A 15359-nucleotide genomic window follows, 5' to 3' on the forward strand; every position below is an offset into this window, starting at 1 on the left:
GTAAGCATCCTTGATGTCCAGGGATACCATGTAATCCCCCTCCTCCAGGCTTGCAATAACCGCCCTGAGCGATTCCATCTTGAACTTGAATTTTTTTATGTATGTGTTCAAGGACTTCAAATTTAAAATGGGTCTTACCGAACCGTCCGGTTTCGGTACCACAAACAGTGTGGAATAGTAACCCCGTCCTTGTTGAAGTAGGGGCACCTTGACTATCACCTGCTGGGAATACAGCTTGTGAATTGCCTCTAGCACAGCCTCCCTGCCTGAGGGAGTTGTCGGCAAGGCAGATTTGAGGAAACGGCGGGGGGGAGACGCCTCGAATTCCAGCCTGTACCCCTGAGATACTACTTGAAGGATCCAGGGATCCACCTGTGAGCGAGCCCACTGATCGCTGAAATTTTTGAGGCGGCCCCCCACCGTACCTGGCTACGCCTGTGGAGCCCCCGCGTCATGCGGTGGACTCAGAGGAAGCGGGGGAAGAATTTTGATTCTGGGAACTGGCTGACTGGTGCAGCTTTTTCCCTCTTCCCTCGTCTCTATGCAGAAAGGAAGCGCCTTTGACCCGCTTGCTTTTCTGAAGCCGAAAGGACTGTACCTGATAATACAGTGCTTTCTTAGGCTGTGAGGAAACCTGAGGTAAAAAATTTTCTTCGCAGCTGTTGCTGTGGATACGAGGTCCCAGAGACCATCCCCAAACAATTCCTCACCCTTATAAGGCTCTATGTGCCTTTTAAAGTCAGCATCACCTGTCCAATGTCGGGTCTCTAATACCCTCCTGACAGAATGGACATTGCATTAATTCTGGATGCCAGCCGGCAAAATATCCCTCTGTGCATCCCTCATACATAAGACGACGTCTTATGTTCGCAAAATAGTATCCCTGTTTGACAGGGTTACAGACCACGCTGCAGCAGCACTATCTGCAGGTCTCAGTCTAGTACCTGAGTGTGTAAATACAGACTTCAGGATAGCCTCCTGCTTTTTATCAGCAGGTACCTTCAAAGTGGCCGTATCCTAAGACGGCAGTGCCACCTTTTTTGACAAACGTGTGAGCACCTTATCCACCCTAGGGGATATCTCCCAGCGTAACTAATCCTCTGGCGGGAAAAGGTACGCCATCAGTAACTTTTTAGAAATTATCAGTTTCTTATCGGGGGAACCCACGCTTTTTCACACTTCATTCACTGATTGGATGGGGGAACAAAACACTGCCTGCTTTTTCTCCCCAAACATAAAACCCTTTTTTTTTTTTTAGTGGTACTTGGGTTAATGTCAGAAATGTGTAACACATTTTTTATTGCCGGGATCATGTAACGGATGTTCCTAGTGGATTGTGTATATGTCTCAACCTCGTCGACACTGGAGTCAGACTCCGTGTCGACATCTGTGTCTGCCATCTGAGGGAGCGGGCATTTTTGAGCCCCTGATGGCCTTTGAGACTCCTGGGCAGGCGCGGGCTGAGAAGCCGGCTGTCCCATAGCTGTTACGTCATCCAGCCTTTTATGTAAGGAGTTGACACTGTCGGTTAATACCTTCCACCTATCCATCCACTCTGGTGTCGGCCCACAGGGGGCGACATCCCATTTATCGGCATCTGCTCTGCCTCCACATAAGCCTCCTCATCAAACATGTCGACACACCGCACACACACAGGGAATGCTCTGACTGAGGACAGGACCCCACACAGCCCTTTGGGGAGACAGAGAGAGAGTATGCCAGCACACACTAGAGCGCTATATAATGTAGGGATAAACACTATCACTGAGTGAATTTTCCCCAATAGCTGCTTGTATAAACAATATTGCGCCTAAATTTAGTGCCCCCCCTCTCTTTTTAACCCTTCGAGCCTGAAAACTACAGGGGAGAGCCTGGGGAGCTGTCTTCCAGCTACACTGTGAAGAGAAAATGGCGCCAGTGTGCCGAGGGAGATAGCTCCACCCCTTTTTCGCGGACTTTTCTCCCGCTTTTTTATGGATTCTGGCAGGGGTAATTATCACATATATAGCCTCTGGGGCTATATATTGTGATTATTTTGCCAGCCAAGGTGTTTTTATTGCTGCTCAGGGCGCCCCCCCCCCCCCCAGCGCCCTGCACCCTCAGTGACCGGAGTGTGAAGTGTGTATGAGGAGCAATGGCGCACAGCTGCAGTGCTGTGCGCTACCTTGGTGAAGACTGAAGTCTTCTGCCGCCGATTTTCCGGACCATCTTCATGCTTCTGGCTCTGTAAGGGGGACGGCGGCGCGGCTCCGGGAACGAACACCAAGGACGGGTCCTGCGGTCGATCCCTCTGGAGCTAATGGTGTCCAGTAGCCTAAGAATCCCAAGCTAGCTGCAAGCAGGTAGGTTCGCTTCTTCTCCCCTTAGTCCCTCGTTGCAGTGAGCCTGTTGCCAGCAGGTCTCACTGTAAAATAAATAACCTAACATATACTTTCTTTCTAGGAGCTCAGGAGAGCCCCTAGTGTGCATCCAGCTCGGCCGGGCACAGAAATCTAACTGAGGTCTGGAGGAGGGGCATAGAGGGAGGAGCCAGTGCACACCAGATAGTACCTAATCTTTCTTTTAGAGTGCCCAGTCTCCTGCGGAGCCCGTCTATTCCCCATGGTCCTTACGGAGTTCCCAGCATCCACTAGGACGTCAGAGAAAAGAAAGATGTTACACCACAGGTGATGGCAATCATAAATTGAGAGGGAAGTCCAGGAGCAGAGCATTCTGTCCCTCCTGAAGAAGGTCATGTTGGGAGGTATGTCATTGTTTTGCCCATTAGCTAACAAATTTGCTGCTGCGATCAGGTCTGCATTAGGCCCAATGTCTAGCTTTGTCATAACTGAGTGAAGCTAAAGCTGTGCTAATGCTGCATTTATCCGGTTATTCCAATGGTGCAGTTTTGTTCCTTAATGCTGCACAGATTCATGATTCTGCTCCACACCACATCTCAGGCTGCACATGTATTTCCAGCCTGTTCAAGTACCTGACCCAGCTCCATGCTTGTTAAAATGCAGGGGGGGGGTCATTCTGAGTTGATCGTAGCTGTGCTAAATTTAGCACAGCTGCGATCATCTTCCCAGACATGCGGGGAGACGCCCAACACAGGGCTAGTCCGCCCTGCATGTCAGTCTGCCCCCCCCGCACAAGTACAAAAGCATCGCACAGCGGCGATGCTGTTGTTCTTGAAGAGTAACTTCTGGCCAGCGCAGCTCCTGCGGCTGGCTGGGAGGTACTCGTCGCTGCCCCGGGTCGCAGCGCTGTGATGTAACGCAGCCATTGCGGCCTGCCCTCCAGCATGGTCTGGCCACGCCTGCGTTGGCCGGGCCGTGCCCCGAAAATGGCGGGCAAATGCCGCTGTGCCGCTCCCTCCCGCCCAGCGACCGCCTCTGCCTGTCAATCAGGCAGAGGCAATTGCTAGGTAACGACGGCCTTTGGCCGCCTGGCATGCGCCAGTGCACCGCAGTGCCGGCGCATGCACAGTTTTGACCCGAACGCTGCGCTGCGAACAACTGCAGCGTGCGATCGGGTCGGAATGACCCCTCCTATCCCTGGCTGCAGAGGTAATTCCAGTTAATTCCTGCCTCACTGGTTCCATCCCTGTTTAGATTGTAAGCTAGTGAGCAGGGCCCTCCTACCTCTATGACTGTTTGTTGTTACCCGGTTTTGTCTTCTAATTGTGTCCAGTTGTAAAGCGCAACGGAATTTGCTGTGCTATATAAAAAACTGTTAATAAATTTAAAAAAAAATAAGAATTTACTTACCGATAATTCTATTTCTCGGAGTCCGTAGTGGATGCTGGGGTTCCTGAAAGGACCATGGGGAATAGCGGCTCCGCAGGAGACAGGGCACAAAAAGTAAAGCTTTAGGATCAGGTGGTGTGCACTGGCTCCTCCCCCTATGACCCTCCTCCAAGCCAGTTAGATACTGTGCCCGGACGAGCGTACATAATAAGGAAGGATTTTGAATCCCGGGTAAGACTCATACCAGCCACACCAATCACACTGTACAACCTGTGATCTGAACCCAGTTAACAGTATGATAACAGCGGAGCCTCTGAAAAGATGGCTCACAACAATAATAACCCGATTTTTGTAACTATGTACAAGTATTGCAGATAATCCGCACTTGGGATGGGCGCCCAGCATCCACTACGGACTCCGAGAAATAGAATTATCGGTAAGTAAATTCTTATTTTCTCTATCGTCCTAGTGGATGCTGGGGTTCCTGAAAGGACCATGGGGATAATACCAAAGCTCCCAAACGGGCGGGAGAGTGCGGATGACTCTGCAGCACCGAATGAGAGAACTCCAGGTCCTCCTTAGTCAGGGTATCAAATTTGTAGGATTTTACAAACGTGTTTGCCCCTGACTAAATAACCGCTCGGCAAAGTTGTAAAAGCCGAGACCCCTCGGGCAGCCGCCCAAGATGAGCCCACCTTCCTTGTGGAATGGGCATTTACATATTTTGGCTGTGGCAGGCCTGCCACAGAATGTGCAAGCTGAATTGTATTACACATCCAACTAGCAATAGTCTGCTTAGAAGCAAAAGCACCCAGTTTGTTGGGTGCATACAGGATAACAGCAAGTCAGTTTTCCTGACTCCAGCCGTCCTGGAACATATTTTCAGGGCCCTGACAACATCTAGCAACTTGGAGTCCTCCAAGTCCCTAGTAGGTGCAAGGCACCACAATAAGCTGGTTCAGGTGAAACACTGACACCACCTTAGGGAGAGAACTGGGTACGAGTCCGCAGCTCTGCCCTGTCCGAATGGACAAACAGATATGGGCTTTTTTGAGAAAAAACCACCAATTTGACACTCGCCTGGTCCAGGCCAGGGCCAAGATCATGGTCACTTTTCATGTGAGATGCTTCAAATCCACAGATTTGACTGGTTTTAAACCAATGTGATTTGAGGAATCCCAGAACTACGTTGAGATCCCACAGTGCCACTGGAGGCACAAAAGGGGGTTGTATATGCAATACTCCCTTGACAAACTTCTGGACTTCAGGAACTGAAGCCAATTCTTTCTGGAAGAAAATCGACAGGGCCGAAATTTGAACCTTAATGGACCCCAATTTGAGGCCCATAGACACTCCTGTTTGCAGGAAATGCAGGAAACGACCGAGTTGAAATTTCTTTGTGGGGCCTTCCTGGCCTCACACCACGCAACATATTTTCGCCACATGTGGTGATAATGTTGTGCGGTCACCTCCTTTCTGGCTTTGACCAGGGTAGGAATGACCTCTTCCGGAATGCCTTTTTCCCTTAGGATCCGGCGTTCCACCGCCATGCCGACAAACGCAGCTGCGGTAAGTCTTGGAACAGACATGGTACTTGCTGAAGCAAGTCCCTTCTTAGCGGCAGAGGCCATAAAACCTCTGTAAGCATCTCTTGAAGTTCCGGGTACCAAGTCCTTCTTGGCCAATCCGGAGCCATGAGTATAGTTCTTACTCCTCTACGTCTTATAATTCTCAGCACCTTAGGTATGAGAAGCAGAGGAGGGAACACATACACCGACTGGTACACCCACGGTGTTACCAGAACGTCCACAGCTATTGCCTGAGGGTCTCTTGGCCTGGCGCAATACCTGTCCCGTTTTTTGTTCAGACGGGACGCCATCATGTCCACCTTTGGTATTTCCCAACGGTTTATAATCATGTGGAAAAAAAAAAACTTCCCGATGAAGTTTCCACTCTCCCGGGTGGAGGTCGTGCCTGCTGAGGAAGTCTGCTTCCCAGTTTCCATTCCCGGGATGAAACACTGCTGACAGTGCTATCACATGATTTTCCGCCCAGCGAAAAGTCCTTGCAGTTTTTTGCCATTGCCCTCCTGCTTCTTGTGTCGCCCTGTCTGTTTACGTGGGCGACTGCCGTGATGTTTTTCCCACTGGATCAATACCGGCTGACCTTGAAGCAGAGGTCTTGCTAAGCTTAGAGCATTATAAATTTACCCTTAGCTCCAGTATATTTATGTGGAGAAAAATCTCCAGACTTGATCACACTCCCTGGAAATTTTTTCCTTGTGTGACTGCTCCCCAGCCTCTCGGGCTGGGCTCCGTGGTCACCAGCATCCAATCCTGAATGCCAAATCTGCGGCCCTCTAGAAGATGAGCACTCTATAACCACCACAGGAGAGACACCCTTGTCCTTGGATATAGGGTTATCCGCTGATGCATCTGAAGATGCGATCCGGACCATTTGTCCAGCAGATCCCACTGAAAAGTTCTTGCGTGAAATCTGCCGAATGGAATTGCTTCGTAGGAAGCCACCATTTTTACCAGGACCCTTGTGCAATGATGCACTGTTTTTAGGAGGTTCCTGACTAGCTCGGATAACTCCCTGGCTTTCTCTTCCGGGAGAAACACCTTTTTCTGGACTGTGTCCAGAATCATCCCTAGGCACAGCAGACGTGTCGTCGGGATCAGCTGCGATTCTGGAATATTTAGAATCCACCCATGCTGTTGTAGCAGTATCCGAGATAGTGCTACTCCGACCTCCAACTGTTCCCTGGACTATGCCCTTATCAGGAGATCGTCCAAGTAAGGGATAATTTAGACGCCTTTTCTTCGAAGAAGAATCATCATTTCGGCCATTACCTTGGTAAAGACCCGGGGTGCCGTGGACAATCCAAACGGCAGCGTCTAAAACTGATAGTGACAGTTCTGCACCACGAACCTGAGGTACCCTTAGTGAGAAGGGCAAATTTGGGACATAGAGGTAAGCATCCCTGATGTCCCCGGACACTATATAGTCCCCTTCTTCCTGGTTCGTTATCACTGCTCTGAGTGACTCCATCTTGATTTGAACCTTTGTAAGTGTTCAAAAATTTTTTTAGAATAAGTCTCACCTAGCCTTCTGGCTTCAGTACCACAATATAGTGTGGAATAATACCCCTTTTCTTGTAGTAGGAGGGGTAATTTAATTATCACCTGCTGGGAATACAGCTTGTGAATTTTTTCCCATACTGCCTCCTTGTCGGAGGGAGACCTTGGTAAAGCAGACTTCAGGAGCCTGCGAAGAGGAAACGTCTCTACATTCCAATCTGTACCCCTGGGATACTACTTGTAGGATCCAGGGGTCCTGTACGGTCTCAGCGCCATGCTGAGAACTTGTCAGAAGCGGTGGAACGCTTCTGTTCCTGGGAATGGGCTGCCTGCTGCAGTCTTCTTCCCTTTCCTCTATCCCTGGGCAGATATGATCTTATAGGGACGAAAGGACTGAGGCTGAAAAGACGGTGTCTTTTTCTGCAGAGATGTGACTTAGGGTAAAAACGGTGGATTTTCCAGCAGTTGCCGTGGCCACCAGGTCCGATGGACCGACCCCAAAAAACTCCTCTTCCTTTATACGGCAATACACCTTTTTGCCGTTTGGAATCTGCATCACCTGACCACTGTCGTGTCCATAACATCTTCTGGCAGATATGGACATCGCATTTACTCTTGATGCCAGAGTGCAAATATCCCTCTGTGCATCTCGCATATATAGAAATGCATCCTTTAAATGCTCTATAGTCAATCAAATACTGTCCCTGTCAAGGGTATCAATATTTTTAGTCAGGGAATTCGACCAAGCCACCCCAGCTCTGCACATCCAGGCTGAGGCGATCGCTGGTCGCAGTATAACACCAGTATGTGTGTATATACTTTTTATGATATTTTCCAGCCTCCTGTCAGCTGGTCCTTGAGGACGGCCCTATCTATAGACGGTACCGCCACTTGTTTTGATAAGCGTGTGAGCGCCTTATCCACCCTAAGGGGTGTTTCCCAACGCGCCCTAACTTCTGGCGGGAAAGGGTATACCGCCCATAATTTTCTATCGGGGGGAACCCACGCATCATCACACACTTTATTTAATTTATCTGATTCAGGAAAAACTACTGTAGTTTTTTCACATCCCACATAATACCCTCTTTTGTGGTACTTGTAGTATCAGAAATATGTAACACCTCCTTCATTGCCTTTAACGTGTGGCCCTAATAAGGAATACGTTTGTTTATTCACCGTCGACACTGGATTCAGTGTCCCTGTCTGTGTCTGTGTCGACCGACTAAAGTAAACGGGCGTTTTAAAACCCCTGACGGTGTTTTTGAGACGTCTGGACCGGTACTAATTTGTTTGTCGGCCGTCTCATGTCGTCAACCGACCTTGCAGCGTGTTGACATTATCACGTAATTCCCTAAATAAGCCATCCATTCCGGTGTCGACTCCCTAGAGAGTGACATCACCATTACAGGCAATTTGCTCCGCCTCCTCACCAACATCGTCCTCATACATGTCGACACACACGTACCGACACACAGCACACACACAGGGAATGCTCTGATAGAGGACAGGACCCACTAGCCCTTTGGAGAGACAGAGGGAGAGTTTGCCAGCACACACCAAAAACGCTATAATTATATAGGGACAACCTTATATAAGTGTTTTCCCTTATAGCATCTTTTTTATATATTTCTAACGCCAAATTAGTGCCCCCCCTCTCTGTTTTAACCCTGTTTCTGTAGTGCAGTGCAGGGGAGAGCCTGGGAGCCTTCCCTCCAGCCTTTCTGTGAGGGAAAATGGCGCTGTGTGCTGAGGAGATAGGCCCCGCCCCTTTTTCGGCGGCCTCGTCTCCCGCTTTTAACGGATTCTGGCAGGGGTTAAATATCTCCATATAGCCTCCGGAGGCTATATGTGAGGTATTTTTAGCCAAAATAGGTTTTCATTTGCCTCCCAGGGCGCCCCCCTCCCAGCGCCCTGCACCCTCAGTGACTGCCGTGTGAAGTGTGCTGAGAGGAAAATGGCGCACAGCTGCAGTGCTGTGCGCTACCTTTAGAAGACTGAGGAGTCTTCTGCCGCCGATTCTGGACCTCTTCTTACTTCAGCATCTGCAAGGGGGGCCGGCGGCAAGGCTCCGGTGACCATCCAGGCTGTACCTGTGATCGTCCCTCTGGAGCTGATGTCCAGTAGCCAAGAAGCCAATCCATCCTGCACGCAGGTGAGTTCACTTCTTCTCCCCTAAGTCCCTCGTTGCAGTGATCCTGTTGCCAGCAGGACTCACTGTAAAATAAAAAACCTAAGCTAAACTTTTCTAAGCAGCTCTTTAGGAGAGCCACCTAGATTGCACCCTTCTCGGCCGGGCACAAAAATCTAACTGGCTTGGAGGAGGGTCATAGGGGGAGGAGCCAGTGCACACCACCTGATCCTAAAGCTTTACTTTTTGTGCCCTGTCTCCTGCGGAGCCGCTATTCCCCATGGTCCTTTCAGGAACCCCAGCATCCACTAGGACGATAGAGAAATAAAAAATTATCCACAGCTACCATCCATTCCGGTGTTTGGTCTGCATCCGGTCCTGCTATCATCTGATTGCTCCAAGATCCTGGACTACAGCAACAACCCAATTTAAGCTTGGTTAATACACTGCCAAGTTCATCCACTCTATCTTTCCGGACTACAGGTACCATGTAAGGAGAGTGTCATTCTGTACCAACAGTATCAATTGAATATCAGCCTGGCTAATCTACTGCTACACCTTGGAGGTCTAGTGGGTACAATCCGCATCTCTCTGCCAAAATCCAGGTTCGATTCCCAGTCAGGAAATCATCTTTTTTCAAGACAAGAGGTCTCCTCAGGCCTTCCAGTTTTACCTATACACCTCCAGATATCTACAAACAAACACAAGCCTGACAGCATCCGGTATAAGTAGATGCCTCATGCATACACATGTGTGATCCACTGCTGTGTCCGAGGAAGCAGCATCAGATTACTCTATGACAACCTTGGCCGGAGGAGTATCCTTGAGGTTTCGCAGACTGGCCACTGCAGCTCCGTCGCTGAGGTAGGGAAATCTCTGTCGGAAGATGGAGACCCTGTCTTCAGCAGTCCCACAAAATGGAGACAACATACCTCCGTTTCGTGAAATGGAGATCATTGCCCTCCCCACCCTGCCACCAAATGGCTGCAGACTGACAATCACATGACGTTTATAGCCCTAATGCATCCAAGGATGCAGAACTCATACTGCATATGCGCAGCACGGGCCCTGTGCTTGCGCAATGAACGAAACAACACTTTTACCTAATAACACCGTGACCTAAATCATGCCCATTATTTGTCTGACTTCAAGAGATGCAGGTTAAGATCATGATCAGTTTTTTTCCAGATTCGGCACTTACCTGTCTGGCAGTCTATTAAAGTCACTGTCTTGTAGAGCAGTTGGATATCCAAATATCTGCAAATTAATATAGAAAATTACATTGATAAAATAAAATCCATCATACATAACACAAAGAAAAGAGTTTATTAAGAAAAATAATCAAATGGATATATTTAATAAAGGTCAATTTTAATTGAATTTTACTGCGTTTAGTGTAAATGAATATTGGCCCTCATTCCGAGTTGTTCGCTCGTTGCCGATTTTCTCTATTTTGCGATTAGTCGCTTACTGCGCATGCGCAATGTTCGCAGCGCGCATGCGCTTAGTTATTTTACTCAACAGTTAGGTATTTTACTCACGGCATTACGAGGAATTTTCTTCGTTCTGGTGATCGGAGTGTGATTGACAGGAAGTGGGTGTTTCTGGGTGGAAACTGACCGTTTTATGGGTGTGTGTGAAAAAACGCTGCCGTTTCTGGGAAAATCGCAGGAGTGGCTGGAGAAACGGGGGAGTGTCTGGGCGAACGCTGGGTGTGTTTGTGACGTCAAACCAGGAACAAAACTGACTGAACTGATCGCAGTGGCAGAGTAAGTGTCGAGCTACTCAGAAACTGCTAAGAAATTTCTATTCGCAATTTTGAGAATCTTTCGTTCGCAATTTTGATAAGCTAAGATTTACTCCCAGTAGGCGGCGGCTTAGCGTGTGCAATGCTGCTAAAAGCAGCTTGCGAGCGAACAACTCGGAATCACCCCCATTGTGTTCTAGAGGCTAAAATGCATACATTCACAGGTGAGAACTCACAGCGGCTTTGGAAAATCTTTTTACATTTTTGCAGGTCTAACTAAAAATATGGTGAGTTTGAAAATGACACTTAAATGACCATCTTAAGGGAGAATAAGAGTACAGTATGCAGGGTGTTTCTAGAGAGCAGGAGGCCAATGTGCAGGCTGCGTCTGGGCCCCCTCCTCTCTAGCCGGCAGCGTTGTATTTCTGAGCACTAGGGTCACTAGGGGACCCTAGCGATGTCCCAGAGTCTATAGGGCATGTGCAGATCGCATGGAAAATGTTACCACAACCATTTTCCCCAGTGATTTTCCTACTGCGCATGCGCAAAACACCAGGAAAATGGCGCCGCAACATTTTTCCAGTGATTTCTGCAGCACCGCAGGACTCCGGAGGGTGAGTTTTAAAAATAATGGGTACAGGGTGTGCAGTGTGGGCCCCCTGGACTCCGAGGGCCTGTGTGCACCGTACACACTGCATCCATTATACACCAGTGACAGTATGTGTCACAGGAAGAGAAGAATATGCCATGCAGTAAAGTTTTTACTCTCAGAACTATTAGTAGCAATAAGAAATTAATATTCGCAAGAATGTAACAATACATGCCGGGACCTCAGAGACCATCCCTGCGATGTGTTAGGAGTAAAGCAGTCAGTTCATTTTTATATCAGGACCCCATAGTACTACTGCACCTGTATTTGCTAACATTTGAAATTGTGTTTTTTTCCTAAGCAATCTATAATGCAGGGATGGACTGGGGGTCTGAAATGGCCCAGTGTAGCCATGGCAAGGGCGTGCGGCATAGTGGAAGACCCCATCTTTATGTATGTCGGTTGGCCAAGAAGAGTGCCAGGAGGCGGAGCTGCTTTGCCAGCCCTTGGCTCTCTGACATGCACCAGAGCAAAGTTGCTTGGCCAGGCTGTTATGCTGGACTGACCCATCAGGCATCAGACCTTCTGGCATTTGCCAGAAGTGACAGATAGCCAGTTTGGCCCTGCTATAATGTATATGAAATCTCCCTTTATATTCATGAGTAGGGTCTAATGGTGATTTGGATGGAAACACATTGGTCGTTTCATGGAGCAGTGAGAGAGCGGAGAAGTGAGCCAGTGGAGAAATTGCCCATGGCAACCAATCAGCTGTTATGTATATTTTTATAGAATGCACTTGATGGACGTTACCTCACAGCTGATTGGTTACTATGGGCAACTTCTACACTCTTTTCACTGCTCCATGAATAGTCCCTTGAGTGTGTATGCTCCCGCACTGCTTGCACAAAACCCCCCCAACATATATAGATCCATAGGCAAAACTTGGTTTTGTACTAGTCATCATTATCATCAATGAGTATACCAGCATACTTGTTTATACCTCCCAGTAACAATAGACAATTTCCCTTTTGAAATCTTGGCCCCACCAACAGCTACAGATAGCATACCATTAATCTATCTAATAGAACACCTGCCATTATATGTATAATTTTTTGTGGCCACCTCTAGCACTGAATTAACATCATAGCACTGCATTTAAGCTGTATACAAGTATTGACGTTAAGGTCACATTTTCACATTCCCAAGACAGGCAGCATTAGGACTAATGTTCAGATGAGCAGGACACATACGAGCAATATCAGACACTCACTTTTTCCTCTTTGGAGTCTGTTATCGCATTGATCTGCTCGAGTTCTTTTTTGAAGAGATGGATGACTGCACTATAGACAAGCTCAAACTGTTCCTAGGAGATAATAAGTAGAACATCTTGTAAGTTCCTACGTGGCTGTATTATGTAATCAGAATGTACTAAGCTACGGCACATGCAGATTTAAATATTCCTGTTTGCTTTGTGAAGTAATATCTGTGTACAATTTAACTTTTTAATTTACATTGACAAAATGGCAATTAAAATACATTTATTACAATGCTGTGCAACATTTTAAAAACCATAAATTACTGTATAAATAAATTTTTTAATATAAACACCGCTCTGCATTGTAAGGTTGTGTAAGATATATAGGAATACTTCTTCTGTGTCTGATGCAAAACATACCTTAGTCTGAACTAGTGATGATCTTTGGGTTCTCATCTCTTGTATAATGGAATAAACGCTGAAATTGACTGGAATAATCTAATTAGGCAGAGAAAAGCAGGTAAATAGACCGACATACACATCTATTGGTCCCCACACCTATCGGCGTGGGAACATGAACATATTTACAGTGGGCATTGGGCCTAATTCAGACCTGATCGTAGATGTGCTAAATTTAGTCTTCAGTCCTTAGACATGCGGGGGGACGCTGGCAGGAAGCTACTTGTCGTTGCCTGGGTCGCAGTGGCTGCGTGTGACGTCACAAAGCCACTGCGGCCCACCTCCCAAACGCAGCAGTGCCCGGACCACACCTCCTAAACGGCGGGCAAATGTCGTCGGCCTGTTCCCCCCCCCGCCCCCCCCCCCCCCGTCCAGCGACTGCCTCTGCCTGTCAATCATACAGAGGCTATCGCAGTGCTAAGACAGCCGCCGACTGCCTGGCATGCGCACATGCGCAGTTTAGGCCTGATTGCTGCTGTGCGAAAACCGATCAGGTCTGAATTAGCCCCATTATCTATCTAATTGAAAGGTAAAGGCATAAATACAGAAGAAAGTTGGGGTGCATTGGGCATAATTCAGTATGGAACGCTGCTCCCTTCATTGCCTTGTAACACTAGGGAGACACACGCCAGACCAGCACTTTAAAATATAGCAAAGTTTGTGAAGTAACCTATGAAAGAGAACCTGTTGCCACCACAAACTGAATTGGTTAAATAGTAAATTCAGCACTATGAAAAACATCGATACATGTATACTCTGTGTTATTAGCTGCACTATAAAGGCCTATCAGATACATTTAATAATGACACCAATTGTAGCGGTATTCATATCTATTCAGGACTTAGGGGGATATCCAATTAGCCTCGGTTTTTTACCGGGGCTAATTGTTCTGCCGGGGGCTATCTAATTAGCCCCGATAAGCCGCGACACGCGCCGGCTTATCAGGGATTTTGTTTCACCTGCCTCCGGCAGGCGAAGCAGAATCCCCGGAAACAGCACCGTTTTTGGCCGAAAACCGGGCTGTTTCACCCGAAAACACACAGGTTTCACTGAGCCTGTGTGTTTTCGGGAGAAAGGGTTTTTTTTTTATTACACGCGATTTAACAGGATAGCCTGTAAAAAAAAAGAAAAACGGTGAAACATCGGAAAAAAGTCAGATACACGGCCGAAAACGTCCGTTTTTAGGACCCGATGTTTTAACAGGGATAATTGGATATCCCCCTTAGAACCTAATTCACTATGGATCGCTATTGAGGCTGAGCTAGCGATTTTCACAAATCTCCTATTGCTAAAAATGTAAAGATCCACCCAGAAAGGATAAAAGATGCACACCGCTGCATTCACAAATTTGCGTATGCATTTGCAAAATCTCAATGCATACGCAAAAAATGGGCACCGTCGACAGTTGCGGCTGACACCAGCATACTCAAATCAATGAGAATGCAGTCGCACCGGGCGCCATGTTTTTGAAAGCAGCATTCGCAGAAACACGCCCTGAAAAGGCCATTACACGCCTGCGTTTTTCCAACCACTTCCCACAAACGCCATGTTACCACCCACAAATGGTCACTTCCTGTCAATCAAATTGCGATCTCTTTACAATTAGGCTGCATGTGCAGTGCTATCACATTTTGCCATTTGCACATGCTCAATGCGTTTGCTGCACATGCGCAGTCTGCTGATAATTGCTCACTGCGTGTAATCTCACATTTGCAACTGGTACTGAATCAGACCCTTAGTTATAGGTTGCCATTGTGGTTATTTGGCAAATACATTTACTTACATGTTTGCCACCAGTCAGATATGCTCAAATGATCCCACCAAGGTTCATTGACACAACTTAAATTAGAGGAGATTGGAGAAACTGCATGCATCAGGGCAGGGCCGTCTTAACGGCAGTGTAGGCCCCTGGGCACAGCAATGCATTGGGCCCCCTACCCATCCTCCAGCGGTAGGGGTGGGGGGTGCTATCAGCGGCAGCTTTGATGTCCCGTGAGTGGTAGGGGGTGTTCTATCTTCCGCTCAGCATGTAGGACCTGGAGCAGTAATTTCTGCTAATTGCTCCTTTACTGCACAGATGGGGCGGGAGGGAGAACACTAAACTGTAGAAGAGGGCATTGGGCTGAATGAAGGGGCCCCGGTACATGACTTCCGGGGTGGTAGGGAGTGTTTAATACACAGGGGAGGGATGGATAGTGGAGTAGGCTTAATATTCATCATTTTCTGGTGGGAGGGCAGCTTGCTTGACTGCAGATATCTCAAGTTCCTGAAAATATATTTCTTGGTTTTGAATGGGATAACAAAAGTAGAGATTCCCACCTTTCAGAAGGTTTTGGGGACTTGGGGATCAGAGTTCAGGAGCCAGAGCAA

The 15359-nt window shown here is 47.8% G+C and overlaps 1 protein-coding gene across 3 annotated transcripts in view; it reads right to left on the bottom strand.

Annotated features, from left to right (window-relative positions):
• The window catches only part of PTPN22 (protein tyrosine phosphatase non-receptor type 22), a 386022-nt gene that overhangs the window by 72939 nt on the left and 297724 nt on the right, over positions 1–15359 (bottom strand). For all 3 annotated transcript variants that reach the window (XM_063955409.1, XM_063955411.1, XM_063955410.1), the window contains 3 exons: positions 12951–13028; positions 12546–12638; positions 10141–10196 (listed from right to left, as the gene is read on the bottom strand). In XM_063955409.1, the coding sequence (XP_063811479.1) occupies positions 10141–10196; positions 12546–12638; positions 12951–13028 (227 nt within the window). The remainder of the gene's footprint in view (positions 1–10140; positions 10197–12545; positions 12639–12950; positions 13029–15359) is intronic.

Source organism: Pseudophryne corroboree, chromosome 2 (assembly GCF_028390025.1).
Source record: "Pseudophryne corroboree isolate aPseCor3 chromosome 2, aPseCor3.hap2, whole genome shotgun sequence".
NCBI lineage: Eukaryota > Metazoa > Chordata > Amphibia > Anura > Myobatrachidae > Pseudophryne > Pseudophryne corroboree.